Consider the following 22,941-nt stretch of genomic DNA (forward strand, 5'->3'; position numbering starts at 1 on the left):
AAAGATAAGATTTTCTATACTGGCCATTTCTTAGACAGGGATTAATTGCTACACATACATTTCCATACAATGTTTGTGTGCACTGGAGTGTTATAGAAACACGCTGTCTAATAAAGGGATATGTTTATATAAACACTGACAGGCTCTCTTATCTGACAATAAACTATGGAAAAGCTAAACAAGGCTGTCTGTCTGCCTTTCCGCTGAGCAAGCTGTGGAGGAACAGCCCTACAAAGACATAGCCCAGCACAAAGCCCTGCTGGCCCTTATGCTACTCTCTGCTTGGGTGCAGTGAGCTGGGCTGCAGTTCTGAAGCCCTTTGTGGGTCAGTAGCCTGCACCCAAACTGGTTTAAATGATGCGGTAGGAGTGAAGTAAAGAAGATTGAGTCCTTTGGAAGTTATTTTTTAAAGTTTGGTGGAAAAGGATTTTATTTCTCAAGCCTCTGGGCCACTTGGAAGATTGGAGGAGAGCAGATGGAGAAGTTTTGTTGATGGTTGTGGCTTTTCAAGGGGCCAACCAGGCGTGGCTTACATTGTGCGCTGCAGAACGTGGCTGTGGGCTGCATGTGATTACATCAGTGATATCTCGTCCTGCAGCCTGAGCACTGGGGCCTGAGCAATGACATGGATGGATGTCGACCCTGTGACTGCGACCAGGGAGGAGCACTGCATAACAAGTGAGTTCCACCCCCAGTTCTCTCTTTTAATCCACTCACTCCAGCGAGGTTTGCCCCATTTGCAATCACAACACCTTCATATTTTCTAGAGGGCAGTGCTTGGGATCATCTTTCTGCTCCTGTGTGCAGAAAGTGGCAGATCTTGATTGCTGCAGGGGGTGGTAGAGGCATCTGTGCTGAGCTGGCTCTTGGTCTGGCCTGCACGTTGGCCCTTTAGCCAGTCTGTCTGTCCACCAGCACCGGAGAAGCATGCCAGCAGTACAGTATGCCAGCAGTACAGTACTGCTGCACTGCTCCTGCAGCACTGCATGGGGCAAGTAGGTCTGCACATGTCCATTGGGGAAGTGGGGGTTGTTCAGAAACTTGGGTTTTGGAGATGCATCCATTAGTAAGAGTATGGGAAGCCCTGGCTTATATACCTGTCAGTGCAGGGATTTCAGGTAACCAGACCTCTCATCAGAGCAGCTTTCCATGCATTGGGTGCATGGCTTTTCTACAGTGACATATTTCTGTGCTCTCTTTTGTCTTTCCTTCCCTCCACAAACCCTTTGAAATAGTTTGCTTTTGTCTGAAACCACAGCAGTTTCCCAAGGGGGTGGATTCATGCCACTCTCCTGGGGTTTTTTCCCTCTGCTGCCTGCAGCACCTGGGCAACCACACCTTGCCCCAAACTCCTTTCCACACAAAGCACAGAGGTTGCAGCTTGGGCATGGGAGCTATTAACATCCCCAGAGGGGAAACTTTCTTGCTCCCCTTCTGGAGCACTTTGGCATCTGAAAGCAAACACTGTTGAAATGTATGTCCATAGTTTCAAAACTGATTTCAGGTATAAACTACTTTCAGTCTTAAAAAAGCCTGGAGATTTTCCATGGAAACACAGAAGGTTTTGATTTCAAAAAGGCTTCTATATTAAATTGAAATGTAAGGAAAGGAACGTTTTTATTGGATCAAGAAACTTTCCTATGAAAAAGTATGACCAGACCCCATCAAAAATAAAACCACCCCCAAGTTCTTCATAATGCGGAGCAGACACTGGGAGCAGTGAAGCTACAAAAGGTCATTTTGAAATAAAGCTATACAGAGAAAATGTCTTGTTACAAAGGGAATGGACAGACCTTCTCCATCCCTCCAGCAGTGTCTTGGTCTGTCCCACATCTTTGTGTCCACCCAAATCTGAATAAGCTGTGTGTGGTTCTGCCCTGAGCAGAGCTGCCTATGGGCAGCCTTTTGGGATGTGCTTTGCTAAGTACAAGAGCAGCTCAGCATCCCAGGCATGCAGAGTCGTGCATGTTCTTGCTCTGCCCAAGCCCAGATGAGCAGATAGCTGCATGCATGGCCTGTGAGCCTGGAGTTGAAGGACAGACTTGCCTTTTGGCTGTGTTTGGCTTTGTAAGCAAGCAAAGCAAAGCACTCCCAGAAACGCTGTGTGGCCCCAGGAATCTGTAACATTCAATCCTCTCAATATCTAAACAGAGGAAACCACATGCAAGCTGTCTGTTGGAAATGGTCCTGGCCTGTTCTCACTCCTCGCCTGTACCCAGGAGCACAGCTGGAGTGAACCATGGCTGTGCCTGGGACCAGGCTGATGTTCTGTCAGTGCAGATGAGCCAGCTCAATCTGTCTTAGCCAAGCTGTGCTGTGCATTCACTGCTTTTCTGTTTTAGCTGCTCAAGTGAATCTGGTCAATGTGAGTGCCGGCCCCACATGTTTGGACGTCAGTGCAACCAAGTGGAGCCTGGATATTACTTCATCTCGCTTGACCACTACATCTACGAGGCCGAGGAAGCCAACCTGGGTCCTGTGAGTAGCAGCTGGAGTGTGCTGGTCTGTGGGAAAGCTTTGTTTCGCAATTTGGGTGTTGGAAAGAGGCTGTTTTATAATGTCAGTGTTGCGCAAAGACAATGTGGAGTTGTGCCAGATGGAGCACTGCCTGCTCCTCCTTGTTTAGTCGTATCGATAAATTATGTAGTGTTTTAGGCAGGAAACTCCCATTTTCCTTTTTTGATCTTTTTCTTTGATCATGACTATATAGTTCATTTTCTGTCTGCACCCTCCTTACCCACTGCATATGCACCCACCTCTCTTTGCCCTCTTACCTCGAGTGTGGTGGAATACCAATGCTGGATTTTCCTCTCAGTGTCGCTGACACCTGGAGGGAGCAGCATACACATTCAAGCACTTTGCTGTGTGATTTAGAGTTCCTGTACATTAGAGAGATTTTTTTAATTAATGACTAAATAAGTGGTTAATTGTGCAAAAAATTGATTTGTAAGTGATGTTACATCCAGTTTGTTTTAGTCACTCATGAGTTACATCAGGCTCTCTGGCTCCTTCCAATTCCTGAGCACACAGCCTTGCTTTTAATTCATTTACAGAGGCCAGATGATTACATCGATTACTTTTGCCTCCAGCAAGGACAAGGGACTTCTCCTCCTGAGATAATGAGTGCTCTGAGGCACCAGATCCTAGTCTGCCTGGGGCACTGTTTCCTAATTTATTTGTTTCAGGCAGAATGTCAGGTTTCAAGCCAGGGCAGAGCATTTTGCCTGCTAGATATCTGTGCTAGATAGCATCAAGCACAACTTGGCCAGCAGCAGGGTGTGCTTGCTGGCACGTGTTTGGGTGCATTTGTCTTTCCAGCTGGAGGGGCGGTGCTGGAGGTCCCAGGTATTTGGGGCAAGGAGCTCAGCCTGAAGAGCTGCCTCACCAAGCTGGGAAGTGAGCTGTTGCTTGGCTTTGCAAACCTGCAGAACAAACCATTTTAAACGGTGCTGATATTGGGCAAATAAAACTTCGTTATTAATCTGCTGGCAGAATAAGATCTGAATGCTCAGGTACGGCCCCAGCACAAGATGAAACAAAATGGCATGGAGTTATAGGGGTTTTCAGGCAGTCACAAGTCCCTGTGCACAATCCCTGCACACTCTCACTTATGTTCCTCCTGCAGTCCTTTGTGGGAGCTCCATCCCTTTGTTCAGAGCCAAAGGGTAATAATTTATAGCTTGGCTCACTTCAAAGGGTGTGAGAATACATGAGGGAGCAAGCTGGAGTGACAGATATATTGACATTTCCTTTCATTTTGTCCCTTTCTACTGAAGGAGCTTTTATACGAATGCTCAGGATGTTGTTTTATAGCAAGAACTATTCATGGATGCAGATATATTTGAAACAGGAAATTTGAACATCACAGCTTTCCCCTTTCTGTTAACTTTTTCCTCTTCTTTGCTTAATATAAAGAGAAACATAAAAAACTGACATCTCAGACTGAAAGGAGTAGCCAGCATCAGCTTGGATGTTTAATGTCTAGAGGTGTTTAGGATCTCTGTTACTTAGTGACACCTTGTTAATGACAGCTGTGACTTGCTTTCAGATGTTATGCTAGGCAGTGGTTTGGTTTGGCCTGGCCCAATGTAATCAGGAAGCAATTAGCACTCAGACTGGGAGTCAGCAGAGCAGTTCTGTGCCACTGCAGTAAATTCTACTGCTACAAATGTGGTGAGAAAGTTATTACAGCAGTCCAGTTACATCCTGCATTGGTGCAAATCATACATCTGTGTAGGGTGAACTAGATGCTGTCGGTGGTCAGTGAGTTACTCCCAGCAAGATTTTAGATTTTATTTCCCACAGTAACAGGTAAGTGGGTGAAGACTTGTGCAGAGTTGTTTTATCTTTCTTTCTCTCAATACACAGACATATGGAAGGTGTCTCTGCCCATGGTAGGGAGTTGGAACTAGATGATTTTTAGGGCCCCTTCCGACCCCAACCATTTTTTGAATGGGTAGGCAGTGGTGTTCATACACACGTGTTTAAGGGAGAGAGTTCGTATTCTCTGGGATGCAAATGATGTGGCAATCCGGAAGTAATCCATCCATAGAACTTCATGTCCTCCAGTGGGGCTCACAAATTCCGTGTATTGGTACTAAAAGCTCTCTTTCCTGTTTCTGTAGGGAGTAAACATAATTGAGCGCCAGTCCACACAGGACCGCACGCCGTCGTGGACAGGCGTAGGATTTGTGAGGGTCCCTGAGGGGGCATACCTGGAATTCTACATTGACAACATCCCCTACTCCATGGAGTACGACATCGTGATCCGCTACGAGCCCCAGGTGGGTCACTGCTCTCTGGTACCTGCTTGGTATCCCAGTGTATGGCCAATGGGAGCCCGGGGCTTCCTGGAAGCATCAAGACTCGCAGACAAGGATGGCAGCTTAGTTAAGTGTTTGAGATGCACAACAATCCAGAAGGATTTTTACTGTCTCTGCTATTATTTACTTTACAGTTTTAAAAAGCATCATTATTGTGTGTTGAGACAGCTGTTTATAAGCAAATTAAAAATGACAAATCCCCTCAGAACAGATTAGAATATGAATTTGATATCAGTCAGACAGACTTGCAATGAGTAGAAATGCTGTTACACAGCTTAGGAGACAAATTGTCCATCTTGGATGTTGAACACCTGCTGCTAAGAGTTTGTGAGTAGTTATTTTTGACTGTGGTGTTTCACAGCAGAGGGAGGTCAAGAGAAATACCCACAATAAAAGATGTTCCTTACCTAAAGTTTGGCAGTAGCTGACTGTGGAGAAAAGCTGGCTCAGGTCTGGTATACAGATGTAAGGAGAGCAGAGGCTAAACCCCTCCCTCCCACTGATATCATGCTTTGAGTTGTGTTTTTTTAGGATGGAGGAGGAAGCTGGAGCTCCTGCCTCTCCCTGTCTCAGCCCAAGCCCACTGCCAGCAGATGCCCCAGTGGTGCTGGAGCTTCTGCCTCTTCCTCTCTGCAGCTGTTCCTTGCCTCAGTGCTGGATGCTTCCAGGACTGCTTAACTTTGCTTAACGTTGATCAGCCTTTCTTTTTGACTTCACCAGTTGCCAGATCAGTGGGAAAAAGCTGTGATCACTGTGTCGCGCCCAGGCAAGATTCCCGCAGGTAGCCGGTGTGGCAACACGGTTCCTGATGACGATAATCAGGTTGTCTCATTGCCACCTGGCTCCAGGTTAGTATAACTGAGTAGACCAAAACCAGAAAAAAGGCCAGGTTGCAACTTGACCAAAAGCAGGATGCTGTGAGGCATCTGTATTCCTGCAGTTTGGAATGAGTTTGTCAAAGCGGTCTCAGTATAGCTGAAATAGAGTTGTCATGTTATCAGCTTGCCTTGGCCTCTATGAAAGCGAAATTTAATTTCCAGTGGGTTATAAAAAATGAATTTAGTATTGTGTCTGCAGTCAAAAGCTTTTAAGTTTACTCTTGTTGTCTGAAAAAAAAACGTGTTTGTACAGCCTGCGAGTGGACATCACTATTACTCTTTACCTTGCCGATAAGTTTTTCCGGTTCTGACTTGCACAAGCCTCCAAAACAGCTCCTTCACATTGTAGCTTTTGTTCTGCTCATTCTTGGCTGCTCGCCATTATCTCAATTGCTTTATGGGGGCCAACTGAGATGCCTTACAGTGCTGGTTGTTTCAAGTGAGAAATGTTTCCTGTTCTCAATCCAGATATGTTGTTCTCCCACGGCCGGTCTGCTTTGAGAAGGGGCTGAACTACACCATCCGCCTGGAGCTGTCCCAGTACTCCTTGGTGGAATCTGAGATGGAGAACCCCTACACACTCATTGACTCTGTAAGCAGAAATTTCCTAGGGGATGCTCTGATGGAAAAGTGTTTTTAAAATCCTGAAAGTTTGTGTTTCTTTTGGGATGCATCTGTGTAAATTCAGAATGCTACCTTACGAAGTTGTTGCTTAAGGCTGAATCCAGATTTCAAACAGATTTCTTCAGGCACAAAGTGTGTATATTGCCCTTCTGTGCACAAAGGCTTTGGTTGTCTTTTACTGGACCACAGATCCGGACTTTCACAGTGCATCCAACTCTTTCTTCTGAGTGAATAGAATTGGTAATAGGAAAACTGTGCCACGAAGAAAGTGTAATAGTTCTCTATAATTGTTCATTGCTTTTCTTCCAATTTCTGTCTACCTGTTTGGTTTCTGGGCTAAAAAGCATAATGGGAAGTGGGATAGTAGCATGTTTTCGCAGTTTTGGTGGAGGCTATTTATAAAAAATGACACAGTGCCTCTATGAAATTCTTCTATAGCTTGTCCTCATGCCGTACTGCAAATCACTGGAAATATTCACCGTGGGAGGCTCAGGTGAAGATGTGGTCACCAACAGCGCTTGGGAAACGTTCCAGAGATACCGGTGTCTGGAAAACAGCAGGAGCGTTGTGAAAACTCCAATGACAGATGTCTGCAAGAACATCATCTTCAGCATTTCTGCCCTATTGCACGAGACTGCCTTGTGTATGTAACTACCTGCTTAATAGAGCAGACTGCACCTGGAAGCTTGATGGTGCTTCCAGGTGTGCACAGGGAGTGTGGGGTGTGTGTCCTGCGCCATGATGCTCACTGCCCTCGGTGCTTCTCTTCTTTCTGCCCAGCCTGCCAATGTGACCCCCAGGGCTCACTGAGTTCAGTGTGTGACCCCAACGGAGGACAGTGCCAGTGCCGTCCCAATGTGGTTGGAAGACAGTGCAACAGATGTGCACCCGGCACCTTTGGATTTGGGCCGAGCGGATGCAGGCGTACGTGAGACGTCGTGCCCTGGGCTGGGCTGCTGATGGTAGAGCACTGGCCACCAAAACGCACCAAAACCCTTTCATGCTCTCCTTGCAGCTTGTGAGTGCCACCTACGAGGCTCATACAACTCATTCTGTGATGCGGAGACGGGCCAGTGCCACTGCTTCCCTGGTGTGTATGGACGGCAGTGTGACCGCTGCCTGCCTGGATTCTGGGGCTTCCCCAGCTGCCAGCCCTGCCACTGCAACGGCCACGCCGATGACTGCAGCCCCTACACTGGAGAGTGCCTGCACTGCCGGGACCACACAGCTGGCCCCAACTGCGAGAGGTACTTGTGGCCTTACAGCAGTCACAGCCAGCAATGCCTTTGCTGTGAAATGCAGAATATGTGGGGGGAAGTGAGTCCTTATGCCAGAGGAGGAATGGAGGGGGGGACCACACTGCCCATAGCTTCCCATTTCACACCAGGCTTTCCCAATTGAAACCCTCCTGAGAATCATAGAATCATTAAGGTTGGAAAAGACCTCAAAGATCATCTAGTCCAACTATCAACCCATCACCACCATGCCCACTAAAACGTGTCCTTAATTGCCTCATAGAATTATAGAATGGTTTGGGATGGAAGGGACCTTTAAGATCTAGTTCCAACCCCCCCACCTATAGGCAGGGACACCTCCCTCTAGATGAGGCTGCTCACCTTTGAATGCCACTAGGGTGGGAGCATCCATAACTTCTATGAGCAACCTGTTCCAGTGTCTCACCACCTTCACAGTAAAGAATTCCATCCTAATATCTTGTCTAAATCTACCCTCTTCCAATTTAAAGCCATTTCCCCTTAGTTTAAAGCCATCTACCCATTTTTTGAAAACCTTTTGGGATGATGACTCCACTACCTCCCTGGGCAACCTGTTCCAATATCTCACTACTATTTCTGAGAAGAAATGTCTCCTAATATCCAACCTGGACCTCCCCTAGTGCAACTTGAGGCCATTCCCTCTCATCCTATTCTGTTACCTGAGACCCCCACCTCGCCAGTCTCCTTTCAGCTGTAGAGAGCAATAAGGTCTCCCCTGAGCCTCCTCTTCTCCAGACTGAAGCATCCCAGTTCCCTCAGCCGCTCCCCATCAGACCTCTGCTCCGGACCCTTCAGTTCTGTTGCCCTTCTCTGGACACGCTCCAGGACCTCAATGTCTTTCTTGTAGTGGAAGCATCTGCCACGCGTCTCCTGCTCTTAGCCTGGCATGAGACAGCTGCTCAGAGTGTGCATGGCACAGGAGGATTGCAAGGGTCTATTTGCCCTTGGGGTCTTCACCTTCTTTCAGTGTTTGAACTTAATTTATCCATCCATCTGCCTGTGGTCCCCTGTATGCTGTCTACCCCATCACACAGGTGCGAGGCTGGCTACTACGGAGACCCCATCCTGGGCTCAGGCGACCACTGCCGCCCCTGTCCTTGCCCCGACGGCCCTGAGAGTGGACGCCAGTTTGCCAGTGGCTGTTACCAGGACCCGGTCACCCTGCAGGTCGTGTGTGTCTGTAGCACCGGCTATATAGGTAGGCTGCCTGTGTCTTGAGCGCAATCCAGTGAGCGTCTCCCCATCTAACAGCCCTTATTGCCATTTATGGGGCTGTGCGCTCTTGAGCCGTGATGGTAATTCATGTCGTGCTGCTTGTTCAAACAGGCAGTCGCTGTGATGAATGTGCATCTGGCTTCTTTGGCAGCCCCGACGAGGTCGGTGGTGCCTGCCAGCCCTGCCAGTGCAACAGCAACATTGACACCACCGATCCTGAGGCCTGCGACAAGAGGACAGGGACGTGTGTCAAGTGCCTGTACCACACAGAGGGTGAAAACTGCCATCTCTGTAGGCAGGGCTACTATGGGAGTGCCCTGCAGCAGGACTGCAGAAGTGAGTGGGGAGATGTACCAAACAATGAGAGAGCTCTTTATAATTGACCAAGACCCTTGTGGGGGGTGGGAAAATGGAATTACCTCCTGCTGGGCTTGTGTGCAGCTGTGTGTTCAGAAAGGGGAGAAGGGGCAGCGGTTGCATGTGCTGAAAGGATAGGGCTTTGGACAGAGGAGCATTCCTTGCCCTCTTGTTAGTGCTCTTTGTTTTCCTCTTATCTGCAGATCATCCCTGGTGGGGTGAGATTTGGCTTTTGTTTACACAAAGATTCCTGCAGATGTGACTGATTAGCAGGAGCCTGCCTCGGAAGCTCTCTCTGCTCCCCTGGTGGCCCAGCACAGCCCTGCCTGCTCCTCTTCATAGCAGGAGTGGGGTGGGGACAATTTGCTGCTTCTCCCCATCCAGCACAGCATGCAGGTCCTGCTCTGCTGCATGTGTCACTGGTTGCTCTGAGCAGATCTGACTTGCATCAAGCTGATAGGAGCCAGGAAGATCTGGGCCTCTTTTGTAAAGGAAGAGATGAGAAGAGTAGGGGGCTGGAGGCCACAGTGACCCGTTGCAGGCCTCCAGCCACAACGCGTGCATTGGGGCAGTGGCTGTAGAAGTGGCCATCTTGGGACCCAGGGGGGCTGAGGGGTGCACACCGCCCTGCTGTGCCACACACCCAAGCTGCCACCTCTTCTCTTGGCAGAGTGCGTCTGCAACTACCTGGGCACTGTGCGGGAGGACTGCGATGACGCGGAGAACTGCCGCTGTGAGGCGGCCACAGGGCAGTGCCGCTGCCTGCCCGGCGTGGTGGGGCAGACCTGCGACCGCTGCGCACCCCACACCTGGAGGCTGGCCAGCGGCACCGGCTGCGAGCCCTGTGACTGCGACGCTGCCCGCTCCCTTGGGCCAGCCTGCAATGAGGTGAGAAGGCTGCAGGGAGCCGTGAGGGGATGTGTTTGCCAAATGCTGGTCCTGGGCTATGAGGTGTTGGAGCCATGGGTCGCCCCGCTTGCATGGCAACCAGGGGCTGTGGGATGAGGTGTGAGGGAGATAGGGGATAAAGTTACCTTAGATAGTTGCAGCATGTTGGCCGTCGCCACAGCCTGCTGCCCAAAACCACCGGGAGCTTGGTCAGAGGGCTGGGGCAGCTCTCCTGTGAGAAGCGTCTGAGAGGGCTGGGGCTGTTCAACCTGCAGAGAAGAAAGCTCCGGGCAGACATTATTGTGATCTTTCAGTACTTAAAGAAGGCCTGTGGGGGAGATGGAGAGAGACTTTGCCAGGGCCTGTAGTAACAGGGCAGCAGGCAAAGATTTTAAGCTAAAGGATGTAGAATTAGATTAGACAGAAAGAAGAAATTCTTTACTTAGAGGGTGGTGAGGCCCTGGCACAGCTGCCCAGAGAAGCTATGGGCGCCCCATCCCTGGAGGTGTTCAAGGCCAGGTGGGACGGGGTCCTGGGAAGCCTGGTCTAGGGGAGGTGTTGCTGCCTATGGCAAGTGAGCTGGACTCAGTGATCTTAAAGGTCCCTTCTCTGGCTCTGCTAGTGATGTCCATGTATGCTACAGGTGCTGGGTTGGGAAGGGTAAGAACCTTTGGGCTGTGGTGACCATGCTGAGGCGGCTGTATCCCTGTTTCCGGCAGTTCACGGGGCAGTGCCATTGCATGCCGGGCTTCGGAGGCCGGAGCTGCCGGGAGTGCCAGGAGCACTTCTGGGGTGATCCAAATGTGGAGTGCCAAGGTGAGTCCACTACCCTGTAGTTTTCCCACCTCAGGAGAGAGGGAGTTTAATGGGGTCCACCTCAATGCTTTGATGCCTTCCTGGTGATGTGGCATGAGCCTGGGGCAGTATTTATGTGGGTTTTTGTGTGTCTTATTGGACTCTTCCATAGAAACAGACATCTCTGTTAAGAAAGGAGTTATTCTCTGACCTTTACTTTGCAATGCTGGTAGGTAGACTAGCCTGGTTAGAAAACCCTCGTTTGGGTTTGAAGATTGATCTGGAAGTATGTTTCTTTGTGTTTTGATTTTACTTAGTAGAAGACTCCTGTCCCTATTTGCGCTGTGTGAGGGAGACTGGCTGACAAAGTAAGATTTTTGACTTGGGAGATTTTCCTTTTATTTCAGGTTAAAACAGAAGAGAGAGTGGAGACCATGTAGCTAGTTAGCTGTAGCTGCATATGCGAAAACAAAGTGCAGTGAAGTTGGTTGTTTAGAAAACTGGATTCTCTCTGTCCTTTCATTATAAACAAGTCTGTTCATTAGCTGAAAAAGAAATTTCAAACACTGTCCAGACCAGAACAAACTTGTATCTCTGCTGTGTTCAAATAGGAGTCTTTGCCAGGAGGGTTTGCAATTGATTAAGGTATTTTTTCCTGCAGGGAAGAATGTGTTTGCTGTGGTCTTAATAAATCCTTTACAATAGGGACACCTCAGCACCCATTATCTGAGCACTTAGGATGGTCACAGGCACCTGGTTAATGCTGCAGATGAAAGAGCTGCGGAATTGTCCTGGTTCCTGAGTGCGTATTAGGTTTCTCTGTTCAGAGGCTGCGTGTGTTCTGGCAGTGCTGGCTGCCTCGTGATGCTGCAGAGTAGTGGTTGTCTCCTGGTATCAGCTGTCTCCATCAGAGTTTATTGATGGAGTCCATCTGCATACCTTATCAGCATGATTTTGCTGTGTATCAACATTTCTGACCTCTCATCAAGTTTCTGCTGCCTTTTGAGCATGTGGAAACCTGCTTTTAACCTTTCTGAAGTAGAAAGAGGATGTATTCCTTGGAACCTATTTTTTTCCATGAAAGCACTACAATTTCCTTCAAATCCATTGCCCTATTTGCTTCCAAAGTGATGGCCTCTGAGGGAGCAGAATAACTTCTTAGCGCTTGTTCAGCCCCAGCTGGTGGAACACTGGCAGAAATGCAACCGCTGTGTGGGAAGGTCGCAGCTTTCTGAGATAAGTTGTTTGTAGGAGACCTGAACAACTGTGCTGTTAAAGGAATTACAGAGCAGTGCCCTTGGAAAATAATTTCAGTGAGGCCTGTAGCCAGAATGAAGGTGGAATTGAGGTAGAAGGGGATTTGTGACAAAGATGAGCCCTTGCTCAGTCCAGGCAGCCAGAATGGCCATGTTCTGTACAACGTTTGGGAAGAAGACACTAATGTGGATTGAGAGCTGTCAGAACTCTGAACCATGAGTGAGTGAGTACTAACAAGCTTCAGTGCAGGCACCAAGCTTATGTGGAGTGTGAGCATGATCTCCACAGTGGGATCCTCCACTGGCCTGGGAAAGTAGCCTCTGCTGAAGGATGGAAATCTCAAGGTACATTGCTCGAGAGGTGGTAATGTGTGACCTCTTCACAAGCTGGCGCCAGTAGATAGCAGATCCTGCTGAGAAATCAGGGCTGTTCTGCCCTGTGACACCCTTCTTTGTAAAGCAGCTGTTGGTGAAAGGGGAGATGGGAGAGGCTGGAGGTATCCTGGTGCTGCAGTCAGGCAAGAGGTTTTTGCTCTTGGTCTGGGTACTTGGATTTGCAGCCTGTGCTCCCTGTTGTGGAGGTAAAGCATCTCCTGGTGTCTCCCCTCTGTCATGCCACTGATGGCAGTAGGGCCAGACCACTGAGTGCATGCCTCCATTTGGGCAGCACTGCAACCCCCCTTTACTAGGTTTGGTGCCACCACCCATGGGGAACACACACTGCAGAGAGCACCCTGAAGTCTATAGGACTGCTTCTCTGCAAACTCCTTACTCCATACTTCAAAAAAAAGCACAATAATTTTTCATTTATTTTAACATAACACCTGAAAATGGCATAAGAGAGGCGTAGAAGATGAGGAAAATCCCAGTGTATCTCCCAGCCTTGTGCAGGTCCCTGTGAGGAGTGCAGTGAGCAGGAGCTGGGCTGAGGGTTGGAGCCAGCCCATTTGCTCTGGCAGTTGTTTCAGCTGTAGGCTGTGTGCAGCTGTGCAAGTGTGCACATGAGTGCGTTTGTGCATATAATTCTTGCTAAGGTAGTAAATAGTAGGATTACAAAGATTATAAACGAAACTCAAGTCTCTGGAGAATTCTGCTGGAACTTTTCCAAATATCTGAGCCTTAAACTAGGCAACCTGTTCCAGTGCCTCATCACCCTCGCTGCAAAAGACTTTTTCCTTATATCCAATCTAAATGTACCCTGTTTAAGCTTGAAGCCACTTCTTGTTCTATCACCTCAGATTTTGTTAAAGAGTCTGTCCCCTTCTTCCCTGTAGTTTTCCTTTAGATACTGAAAGGCTGCTCTCAGGTCTCCCTGCAGCCTTCTCTTCTGCAGGCTGAACTGCTCCAGCTCTCAGCCTGTTCCTGTAGGGGATCCATCCCTTGGATCATTCCTGTGGCCCTCCTCTGGATGTGGTCCAGCAGGTCCATATCTGTCCTGTACTGAGGGGCAGGATCACCTCCCTTACCCTGCTGGCCGTGCTACTTTAGATGCAGCCCAGGATATGGTTGGCTTTCTGGGCTGTGAGGGCACACTGCTGGCTCAGGTCCAGCTGCCATCCACAAGTACCTTCAGGTCTTTATTGGCAGGGAGATGAGCAGGTATTTCATCTCCTTTTCTCTAAAGGAAGTCAGATGAACGCTAAAGGAAATATGACTTTGCATTTTTTCAATTTAAATTGACCTGTGGTCAAAATACTGTAATTTATGTTGGTGGTTTGCAGCAAATTGCCCTTTTGGCCCAGTCTGCTAGTGTGCTAAAAGTGTGCACAAGTCTGTTAATTCTAAGCTGGAATCTTATCTTAACATACTGAGAATCATAATGCTCAGGAGTTGGCAATATGCTTGCAGTGTAATTAGAGTCAATAGGCAATGATTCAGAAGAAATTTGCTAGCTCTGCAAAATTTTCAACCTTACAAATTGCTGAATGGTTTTATCAAAATGCTTCAGTACCACCAGGAAATGATGCCAGGAAATCACATTTGAACAAACCCATTGTTTTTTTGTCATGGAGGAGTTGCCATTTCATGCTCTCCATCCCTCACCTCAAGCAGTAACAAAAATATGTCTACAGAAATGATTTCTCATCAGTTTTGTGTAGGATCGCTTATGATACTTGCTTGTTCCTATCATCCTGTTCTAAGGCATTAAATGCCTTGACTTCCCTTTGTCCACCCCTTTCATTATCTATTAGAACATCCTGGCTATAGCAGCAATAAACTGATTCACTGCAGTTGAAATGGAAGTGAATTGCAAATACTTAAATCAGTGGAAAAGGTAGCAGAGCTGCTGTTTGATTTTGGGATTTCTTCTCTATGTTTCTACAAGGCCACGGTGAAATGTGTGAGTGCTAATTTTGTCTTGGAGATCAGGAAAAAAATTACTTGAAATGCGTCCATGAAGATACTATGAAAATTATGGATCCTCTGTGTGTTCATGTGTGCACACGTTTGTGAGTAGATGCCATACAGTGTTTTGTAGTCAGAAATTGCTTATCAGCAGATCTGAGTGAAGAATTTGGCTAGAAAATTTTCCTGCTAAAAATGTGACTTTGTTTAAATTGGAGAATGCCACAGCAGAGTGTATGACTGAGTTAAACACTCCATTAAAGAAAATAATACATCCAGTTCCAAAATGACATTTCAGAACAGAAAGCTATTGTTTGATTTAGTAAATGCTTCTTTGAAAACCCTCAAATCCTTGGCTAGTGATTTCAAAAGCTTCTTTTACTCTCCTCTATTTTCCATGGGAGGTACTTAAGTTTCCTGCTCTGCTTACCAGGGGACAGATTTGATCCGTGCCCAACACTGATCTTCAAAGCAAGCAGCCAGTCTGCATTAACTTGCAGACCTTCACCCCGACCCTCTTCCACTCCTGTCAGCAAAAGGAGAATAGTCAGCTGTTTGTCTTGGAGGCCGTTTCCAACCCAAATTGGTTAGGGCATCTTAATCTCTTGTAGTAAACTCTGCATCTGTGTGGTTTTATAGGACAAAATGAATTACTTTTTCCAATTTCTAGTTGCTGAAGTACTCTAGTAGGTACAGCATTTAAAAGGAGCTTACAGGATTTAGTTTGTTTTTCCCTATTCCAAATGAATAACATGAAATAAAGCCATGTAAAGCCATCCATCACTCGCAACTAAATAATACCTAAAAGACACATGCATCCCTAGATGTACCTGTGTGTTCCTCATTTTTCTAGGGAAAAACTTAAGATATCAAAACAGATAACCAAGCATGTGCTAAAATTAGCTGTGGTGAAGCTACTCAAGTGCTATGTCAGAGTAATGAGAGTGCTAGTTAAGTCAAACTCTCCAGAGCCCAGCTGTACTCTGAAGGGTTTGACTTCACCTGTTGGAGTACATGAGAAGCGAAACTTCTGTAGCAGAGAGAATCCTTCTCAGGGAGCCATGTAGGAGACAGGCCACACGGTGGCCATATCTGGACATTAATGAGCAAGGTGGTCGAAAAGCAAGAACTGCTGTGGCTACAGGTGATGGTAGGGTATTTTCACCAGAACATAGGCTGGACATGGTATGCTGGATCATTGTGGCATGGCATTCACTTCATATCTAGGAATTGAGGGGTTTTCTGTTTTGATTTCAGCGATGATGGTGGTCAAATGTCACACAAATCTTTTGGTGGATCAACATGTGGAATAGCCAGGGCCCAGGAGGCAGGCTTGTTTAGCTTGGAGAGGAGAAGGCTCCAGGGAGGCCTCATTGTGACCTTCTAGTATAAATAGGTGTATAAACAGGATGGGGGAATGGCTGTTTATGTGGGTGGATTTTGGTAGGACAAGGGGGAATGGCTTTAAACTGAGACAGGGGAAGGTTTAGGTGTTAGATATTAGGAGGAGGTTTTTCACACAGAGGGTGGTGACGCACTGGAACAGGTTGCCCAAGGAGGCTGTGGATGCCCCATCCCTGGAGGCATTCAAGGCCAGGCTGGATGTGGCTTGCTCTGGGCAGCCTGGTCTGATGGCTGGCGACCCTGCACGCAGCAGGGGCTTGAAACTGGATGATCATTGTGGTCCTTTTCAACCCAGGCAATTCTGTGATTCTATGCAAGCGGAGCTGGAGATGGTAGAGGTACTGTTCCATGGGGCCTTGGAGAGCAGAGCAGCTCTCATGGATTTCTGACTGGCTAAATATCGTTAGTAATGCAGTATCTAGAAATAGGGCTCCGATGTCTGATAGAAGTCCCCAGAGTCTGGCTGGTGAGGAACAGAGGCGGTGGCTGGACACTTCACTAAGGCCATCCAGACTCTGAAAGAGTCACTTGGTGAGAATCTCAGAAATGTTGCAGTCGGTGCCACAGTATGAAGCTGTCCATAGGCTGTAGCTGTAGACCATACCACAAATGTAGAAACACATCCAAAATGTACAAAATGGCAAGAAAATAGTGTACCAGAATCTCCCTATTTCAGTGCTGAGGGAGATTTTTCTTGTTTCCCTTTACCTGACAGTTTTACTTTTTTTTACAAAAGCTGGTGTGGTCCTGTGCATGGATAGTGTACTGGGTAGATCGTAAAGAAGGAGAAGTCCAGCGCTTTTGAAAGCTATTTAATACATGTCACAGTCATACAGCTGAACTCAGGCAAAGCAGCAGTGCCCACTTCTAACCTTGGTGCGGAATCCTAAATGGAGAAGTAGCCCATAGTTGTGTTTCTGTTCACCTTGTACGGTTTTCTTTGAGTCCCACAAAGCTCAGTTTGGACATTTCATAGAATTCAGGAAATGTGATGACCTTCCAAGTGCTGTGCTGTATTTAGAACAAACGACTCTTTGCTGTTTATTGTCTCCTTTCCCAACAGGCAGTTGTAGAGTTTGAGCTGTAGCTTTGTGAATGTGTTAGTGCTTAATATCTTCCTCCTCACTCTCAGCTTATTCTGTCTCCAGAGTTTTTGTAATCCACATTACCAGGTAAATGTTACTAAAGCTGTATCAACCACCTTTCCTGAACATGCAGGTATTCAGAAGTAGAATTACCAACATTAATTAATTAATTCCTCTTTAAGCTTTTTAAATCCAGATGTAAATACAGTGATCTGATTTTCCAGCAGCACGTATTTGGGTAACTTGATCAGATCCCTGAGAAAAGCCACATGCCGTTTCGCCTCTTTTCTGTGCAGAGGAATGTGGACAATTCATCATTCTACCCAGAGCCTTATTAGCTGTCACAAGGGTTAACTGACCTCCTGCAAACAGGAACTCGCCAGTTTGCCTGCAGGGAAGATATCCCATGGCAGGCTGACTGCTTAAGCACTTTCAATGTAAAGTAAAAACAATCTCTTGTGTCAGGGTATAATTCAAAGAACAAAGGACCATTTTGCTCAATTGTGCAGGCAGCAGAAGTTATTTTTGTCTCTTGCCTATCATATTCACATTGTACAAGAAAGTCATTTTGCTGAGGACTGATTTGTTCGGCTGAGGCTCTTTGTGCAGTTCTTGAACTGAAGACTACCACTGTGTTTTGAGTTGGAGCAAACAATGCCCAATCTTGAAAACAGCTTTGTTTTGCCCTTCTTCAAAGGGGGGTGTGCTTGGGGTTCGTGAATTCATTTATGGACCATTTTGAGCCAAGAATCTCCTTCAGGGATGCTTGGTAAATGGATGTTTAAGTGAAGGCTTTTATCGAGTATTGCAGTCCCTGAATGTGTGCTTGACCTGCTTCAGCTTTACAAGTGTCATGATGGCAGGTAGATGACCTGTATATTTTCAGAGCCTCTTTTTATTCTTTGTGGCATCCCTTTGCTGAGAGCTTTGCAGGCTGGTAGTTTCCTCTGCAATTGAGGAGAGGGAAAGCAACAGCTCTGCTGCATGGAAACTGCCTCTGCTCTGTGTGCAGTGTGCTTTCAGAAATGACCATGCATCAGAAAGTGAGCAGATTAACTCCTCTTTGCACTGGTTAGTGCTGAAGAAGTGCATTTATTCTTCTAAAAGCTTGTTAGAAAGGGTGTTGCCCAAATCTCTTCACTTGAATTTATCACTCAGCATGTGAATTAATTTGCAAAAAATCTGTTGATGGGCCTGATTCCACCTGGAGGGTGACAAGCAGTGTGCAGCAGGCTGGCAGCACCCATGCTGGAGCAGGCTCCTTTCCTGCCCTTGGGCAGGGCTGCCCACAACAACGTATATCATTTTGCATCTCCCTGCTCTGTTTCTCACTGCCTGATTTTTACCCATCTTTTGTGTAGGCAGAACATCAGTGCTGTGCCAGGCCCTCAGTGCTGCATCCCAATCCCTACACATCCCACCCCCCAAATATTTCCAAGTGTCTGGGAAGGCACCCAAGGCCAGGCCCCAGCCTTTGTGCTTTATGCTGTCAGCCCATGGATTGGTTTTGGTCTTCTCTGGAGTCACTTCAGCTTTTAGGACCTGCAGTGTCTTGTGGAAGGGAGCTCTGCAGCTTAGCTCACCACTGTAACCAGCTATCTGCTGGTGTTTTCTGTGGGAGGTGCAGGGGAGACTGTTTGTTTCTCAGTGTGTGTTGCATTCCTCAGTTACTCCCTGCGGCTGTGCTGGGAGAGACAGTGACCGGTTGTTCCTTGTTCACCTTTTCCATTTCAGTCATGTCTTTCTCTTAAGCCTTCTGCTGGGTGCCTGCCTGGCATTTCTTTTCCCATTGGGGCCTTGCTCCGCTTACCCTGGTAGGAGCGAAACAGGATTTTTTGGTGGCTGTCAGACAGACACCCAGCACTGCAGGATGTGCCCTCCCTCACCCCATTGTTGGGCCGTTTCTGATGTGTGCAGATGGGGTGCTCCCATCCTGTCCTGGGGCTTCTGCCCTCCTGTCACTGCCTCCAGCTCAGCCCCGGTTCCCCATACCCAAGCAGACACAGCCACAGTCAGCTGCTAATAATCCACAGACCACCTCCGTCCTCATTTCACCATTCCATTCCATCTGCTTTTATGTTCCTCAGCTCTCACAGTACCCTTTTCTCCTTCCAGCTTGCGACTGCAACCCCCGCGGCATCCAGACCCCGCAGTGTGACCGCGCCACAGGGCAGTGCATCTGCAATGAGGGAGTGGAAGGGCCGCGCTGCGACAAGTGCTCCCGGGGCTACTCGGGCTTCTTCCCTGACTGTGTGCCCTGCCACCAGTGCTTCGCCCTCTGGGATGTCATCGTTGGCGAGCTGACCAACCGCACCCAGCAGTTCCTGGATAGGGCAAATGCTCTGAAAATCACAGGGGTCGTCGGCCCCTACCAGCAGACGCTCAGCACCCTGGAAGAGAAGCTGGGTGAAATCAAAGCCATCATCGCTCAAAATCCGGCCGCTGAGCCACTGAAGAACATTGGGAATCTCTTTGAGGAAGCAGAGTGAGTATGGTTGCGGTTAGGTGGATAAATCTAGCTTGGGGAGGAGTGGGAATGCTGCCGGGCTGGGGCTGAGGGAGCAGGTGTAGGCCGCACACTGGGTTAGAGGGCACCCTGGCAGTGCACGGCATGGCCCTGTTGGAGCGTCTCAGCGTGGTACCAAAACCCCATCCCATGAGTAGAAACCTGGCCAGGAAGGCAGGAGCAGCACAGGCTGCACGGGGCAGCTAATTACCGGCTGCTAATTAGCACCCAGCTGCTCAGCTTGCTTTGCGATCTCCCCGGGGCAAAGGACAACCACTGCTATTGTGTGAGAGAATGAAGAGAGGAGAGATTAAATTCCTGGATTTCCGCCTGTAGCCGATGGGTTGGAAACTTCTTCAGGCTTTCTTTCTGCACTCTGAGCTTGGGGTGGAGGGAGCAGCTGCTCGGTCACAGCACTTGTTTCCATGCTGCTCGGGGTCAGAGCCTGTATTTTGTTTTAGAGCTGAGCGTACTGAAAAAGGGGGTTTGTGCTTTCACAGATGGGACAGTTGTGCAACTGCTAGAGCTTTGTTTGTGCATTGTCAGGGGACTGCACAAAGCAAGTGGGAGAGGATCAAAGCACAAATATCTCAATTAAGAATGGGCTTGTGCCCTGCAACCCCCTCTTCAGCTGGAAAGCCCCTGTGCTGCTGTTGCTGTGTTGGCTCTGTGTACTGAGGGAGTACCTGTGGAGCTGATCTTCTCTAACTGGTGTGTTAGAGCTCATCTCTGGCTGTACAGAGAAGGAAGTATTGGATTTTAAAGGGCTGCTGGCAAACAGCAGCCTGCTGAGCTGTTGGGGGAGATGGAAACTGATCACAGAGATTAAATACTGCCCAGTTCTCACAGCGTGAGGAATTGCTGGGTGTGGTGGGATTGCCATGGATGGGAAGTTTCCTGTGCCCAGCTCTGTTCTGCAACAGCTCTGCCTTGTATCGTGCAGTTGTCTTTCCTTTTAGGGTTATCCCAGCAGCTGAAGCCTGCTCCTGGGTGCACTAAGGCCATGCAGGAGGTTCTCCTTAGCCCCAGAGAACGGATGATGGGAAGAGATCTTTACAGAGGAGCTAAAAGAATCCATTGTATTAAAACCAAACCATCTAACTATTCCAATCCCCTCCCCCCTTCCTGAAGTTCAGATCTGTCCCATGAGTTCATAGTAATCAAAACTGCATTTGTAGCTGTTGGGGGGGAGCAAATTATGTATGGATCATAGTAGTCAGCTCTGACCTATGCAGTTGCCATGGTACAAGAGCATTACACCAGTCCTCTGGAATCTGCCTCCAGTTAATCTTACACAAAGCAGCTGTTTTCTGAGTAATTTGGCGCTTTGAGTTTATAAACGTGCTGTAGATTAAAAAGTAGTTTTGTGTGATAAAGGAAACAAAGCAGCATTCTAGGTAGGCATGTTGTTACAAATCACAGCTCTGCCGAGGGAGGCTGAGCCCTGCCGTGGGAGCAGCATGGCACAGCTCTAACCATTGCTGAGCTGAACTGAGCTTAGAGCTCTTCTTCTGCCCCCACTAAGTGCTCCTCCTCTGTTCTGCAGCAAGCTGACAGCTGACGTTACCGTTAAGATAGCGGACATAGAAGCAAGCCTCTCAACCTTAGCAGAGAAGAGCAATAGCACCGATGCTGACCTGAGCGCGCTGGAGACAGATGCCAAAAGCCTGGATCGTGTTGTGAAGGAGCTGGCAGAACAGCTAGAGTTCATCAAGATCTCTGATGTTCGGGGTGAGTGTCACACGGAGGGGGAGAAAGCAGTGGGGTGGTTGAAGATTTAATTAGTGCATGGTTTAAAATCCCAGGTTAATCTTCTAACTTGTAATGAAACTCAGTTCTTAGAGGCAGCTTCTCACTGTGCATTAGTGGAGTTGCTGATGCAGCAGAGGTTCTGTTTTGCCCCCTCACCCCTTCCTCTCTCCCTCTGTGCATTGCAATGTTGTCTCAAGTTCCTGGGGCATGAGAACTTCAGAGACTTTAAGATTTCAATTAAATACATTTTAGATGGGGGCACAGCAGTTGGAAGCGAAGCAGATTCCAGGATATATCTGCACCTTTCGGTTGCTCTTGCCAGGCTGTTAAATTCTGTTTGAAAAACTCCCTGTCCCTTTGTGACAGGAGCACACCACAAGAGCCCAGTTCTTCCCAGGAGAGCAAACCTTTGTGCCCACTGGAATGGTGCTGTGCCAGGCTTCTGTCATGGTCAGAGTTTGCTGAGAGAGGCAGGCCGCCGAATTCTGGGGAAGTTTTGAAAGCTGACCTAATTCCAACTTAAAGTATTTATTTATTTTTTAATTTCCTGCTTTGCAGGAAGTCTGAGGTCGTTTCCAATGAATGTTGGGTTTCACAGAATGAGGCAAAAAGGTTGTAGGAACTGGGGAGTCCCTGGCTTGTGGCACTGTGTGGAGGAGAGCTGCTCCGAGGTGCAGAGTGTGGCTGCTCCTGCGGGGGTCCCTTGACCCTCCTGGGGCCTCTCCAGCAGTTATCCAAAATGAATGCTTCCATAAATCAGAGCCTTTCATCAGAAAGTTGTTTCCTGGGAGAACTCTGACCAGTTTCCAAGCAGTTACTCCACTGCTACTACACCAGACATCTATGCAGCAACAAGAAATAACGGCACATGCAAATCCTTAGAAAATAGAACGTTGCCCTGTGAACCTAAAAGGTTGGGTCTCCATTCACTGTCAGGGCCTAAGTCAGTTCCTGTGTCAGAGAACTGCTTAACTTTAAAACCAGCAAACCTGACACACTTTCAACCAAAAAAAAAATTTGAGTATTCAAACAACAGGACAAATTTTATCATCCTTACAGCAGGACGGAATGCAGCTAAAGAGGCTGTTGTTTGCTTTGACTTGATGCTAACCCAGATGTGCCATCCGCCAGCCTCCGCGATTTAAATTACTCCATGTTACTTAACGGATTTCTGAGCGGCTCTGTCTGATTTCTGTCTGATTTCTGCAGGAGCCTTGGACAGCATCACCAAGTATTTCCAGATGTCCCTGGAGGCAGAGGAAAGGGTCAATGCTTCCACTGTCCACCCTGAGAGCGCCGTGGAGCTGTCAGCACAGACACGGCAGGAAGTGGAGGACTTAATCAATGAGAAGGAGGCCCAGTTCAAGGCTAAGCAAGAGGAGCAGTCGCGCCTCCTGGATGAACTCGCCGGCAAGCTACAAAGCCTGGATCTCGCCGAAGCATCAGCAAAGGTATTTGGCTGAGAACTGCTGGGATAAAACCTACAGCAAAAAGTTGGGCTTGTGAAGAAGCAGCAGACAGGAAGAAGCTGTTTAGAGCTGGACAGTGGGCAGTACAGTTTTTTCCTTAAAAAAACAGATTTCATTGATGATGGGGAATTGCATGGGCTCCAAGACACCTATAGGTCTTCAGGCATCAGTCTTTTATGTTGTTCTCCCTCTTGCTTTTAGAAGCTCAGCCCTGACAGAGCACCTTTTCAAAACATTCTAAAACAAATCTCTTTGCTGCAGGCAGAGCT

At 47.9% G+C, this 22,941-nt stretch overlaps 1 protein-coding gene across 1 annotated transcript in view; it reads left to right on the forward strand.

The window, feature by feature from the left end:
- The window catches only part of LAMB1 (laminin subunit beta 1), a gene marked incomplete at both ends in the record, with an annotated part of 40,644 nt that overhangs the window by 10,740 nt on the left and 6,963 nt on the right, over positions 1–22,941 (forward strand). Inside the window, 15 exons of the mRNA XM_079546871.1 lie at positions 599–678; positions 2,343–2,478; positions 4,626–4,784; positions 5,544–5,671; positions 6,170–6,293; positions 6,764–6,968; positions 7,106–7,249; positions 7,341–7,572; positions 8,634–8,797; positions 8,926–9,150; positions 9,842–10,059; positions 10,779–10,875; positions 19,061–19,430; positions 20,998–21,182; positions 22,413–22,654. Coding sequence (XP_079402997.1) covers positions 599–678; positions 2,343–2,478; positions 4,626–4,784; positions 5,544–5,671; positions 6,170–6,293; positions 6,764–6,968; positions 7,106–7,249; positions 7,341–7,572; positions 8,634–8,797; positions 8,926–9,150; positions 9,842–10,059; positions 10,779–10,875; positions 19,061–19,430; positions 20,998–21,182; positions 22,413–22,654 — 2,709 coding nt within the window. The remainder of the gene's footprint in view (positions 1–598; positions 679–2,342; positions 2,479–4,625; positions 4,785–5,543; positions 5,672–6,169; positions 6,294–6,763; positions 6,969–7,105; positions 7,250–7,340; positions 7,573–8,633; positions 8,798–8,925; positions 9,151–9,841; positions 10,060–10,778; positions 10,876–19,060; positions 19,431–20,997; positions 21,183–22,412; positions 22,655–22,941) is intronic.

This window comes from Tetrao urogallus, assembly GCF_951394365.1.
Source record: "Tetrao urogallus genome assembly, chromosome: 1".
Taxonomy (NCBI): domain Eukaryota; kingdom Metazoa; phylum Chordata; class Aves; order Galliformes; family Phasianidae; genus Tetrao; species Tetrao urogallus.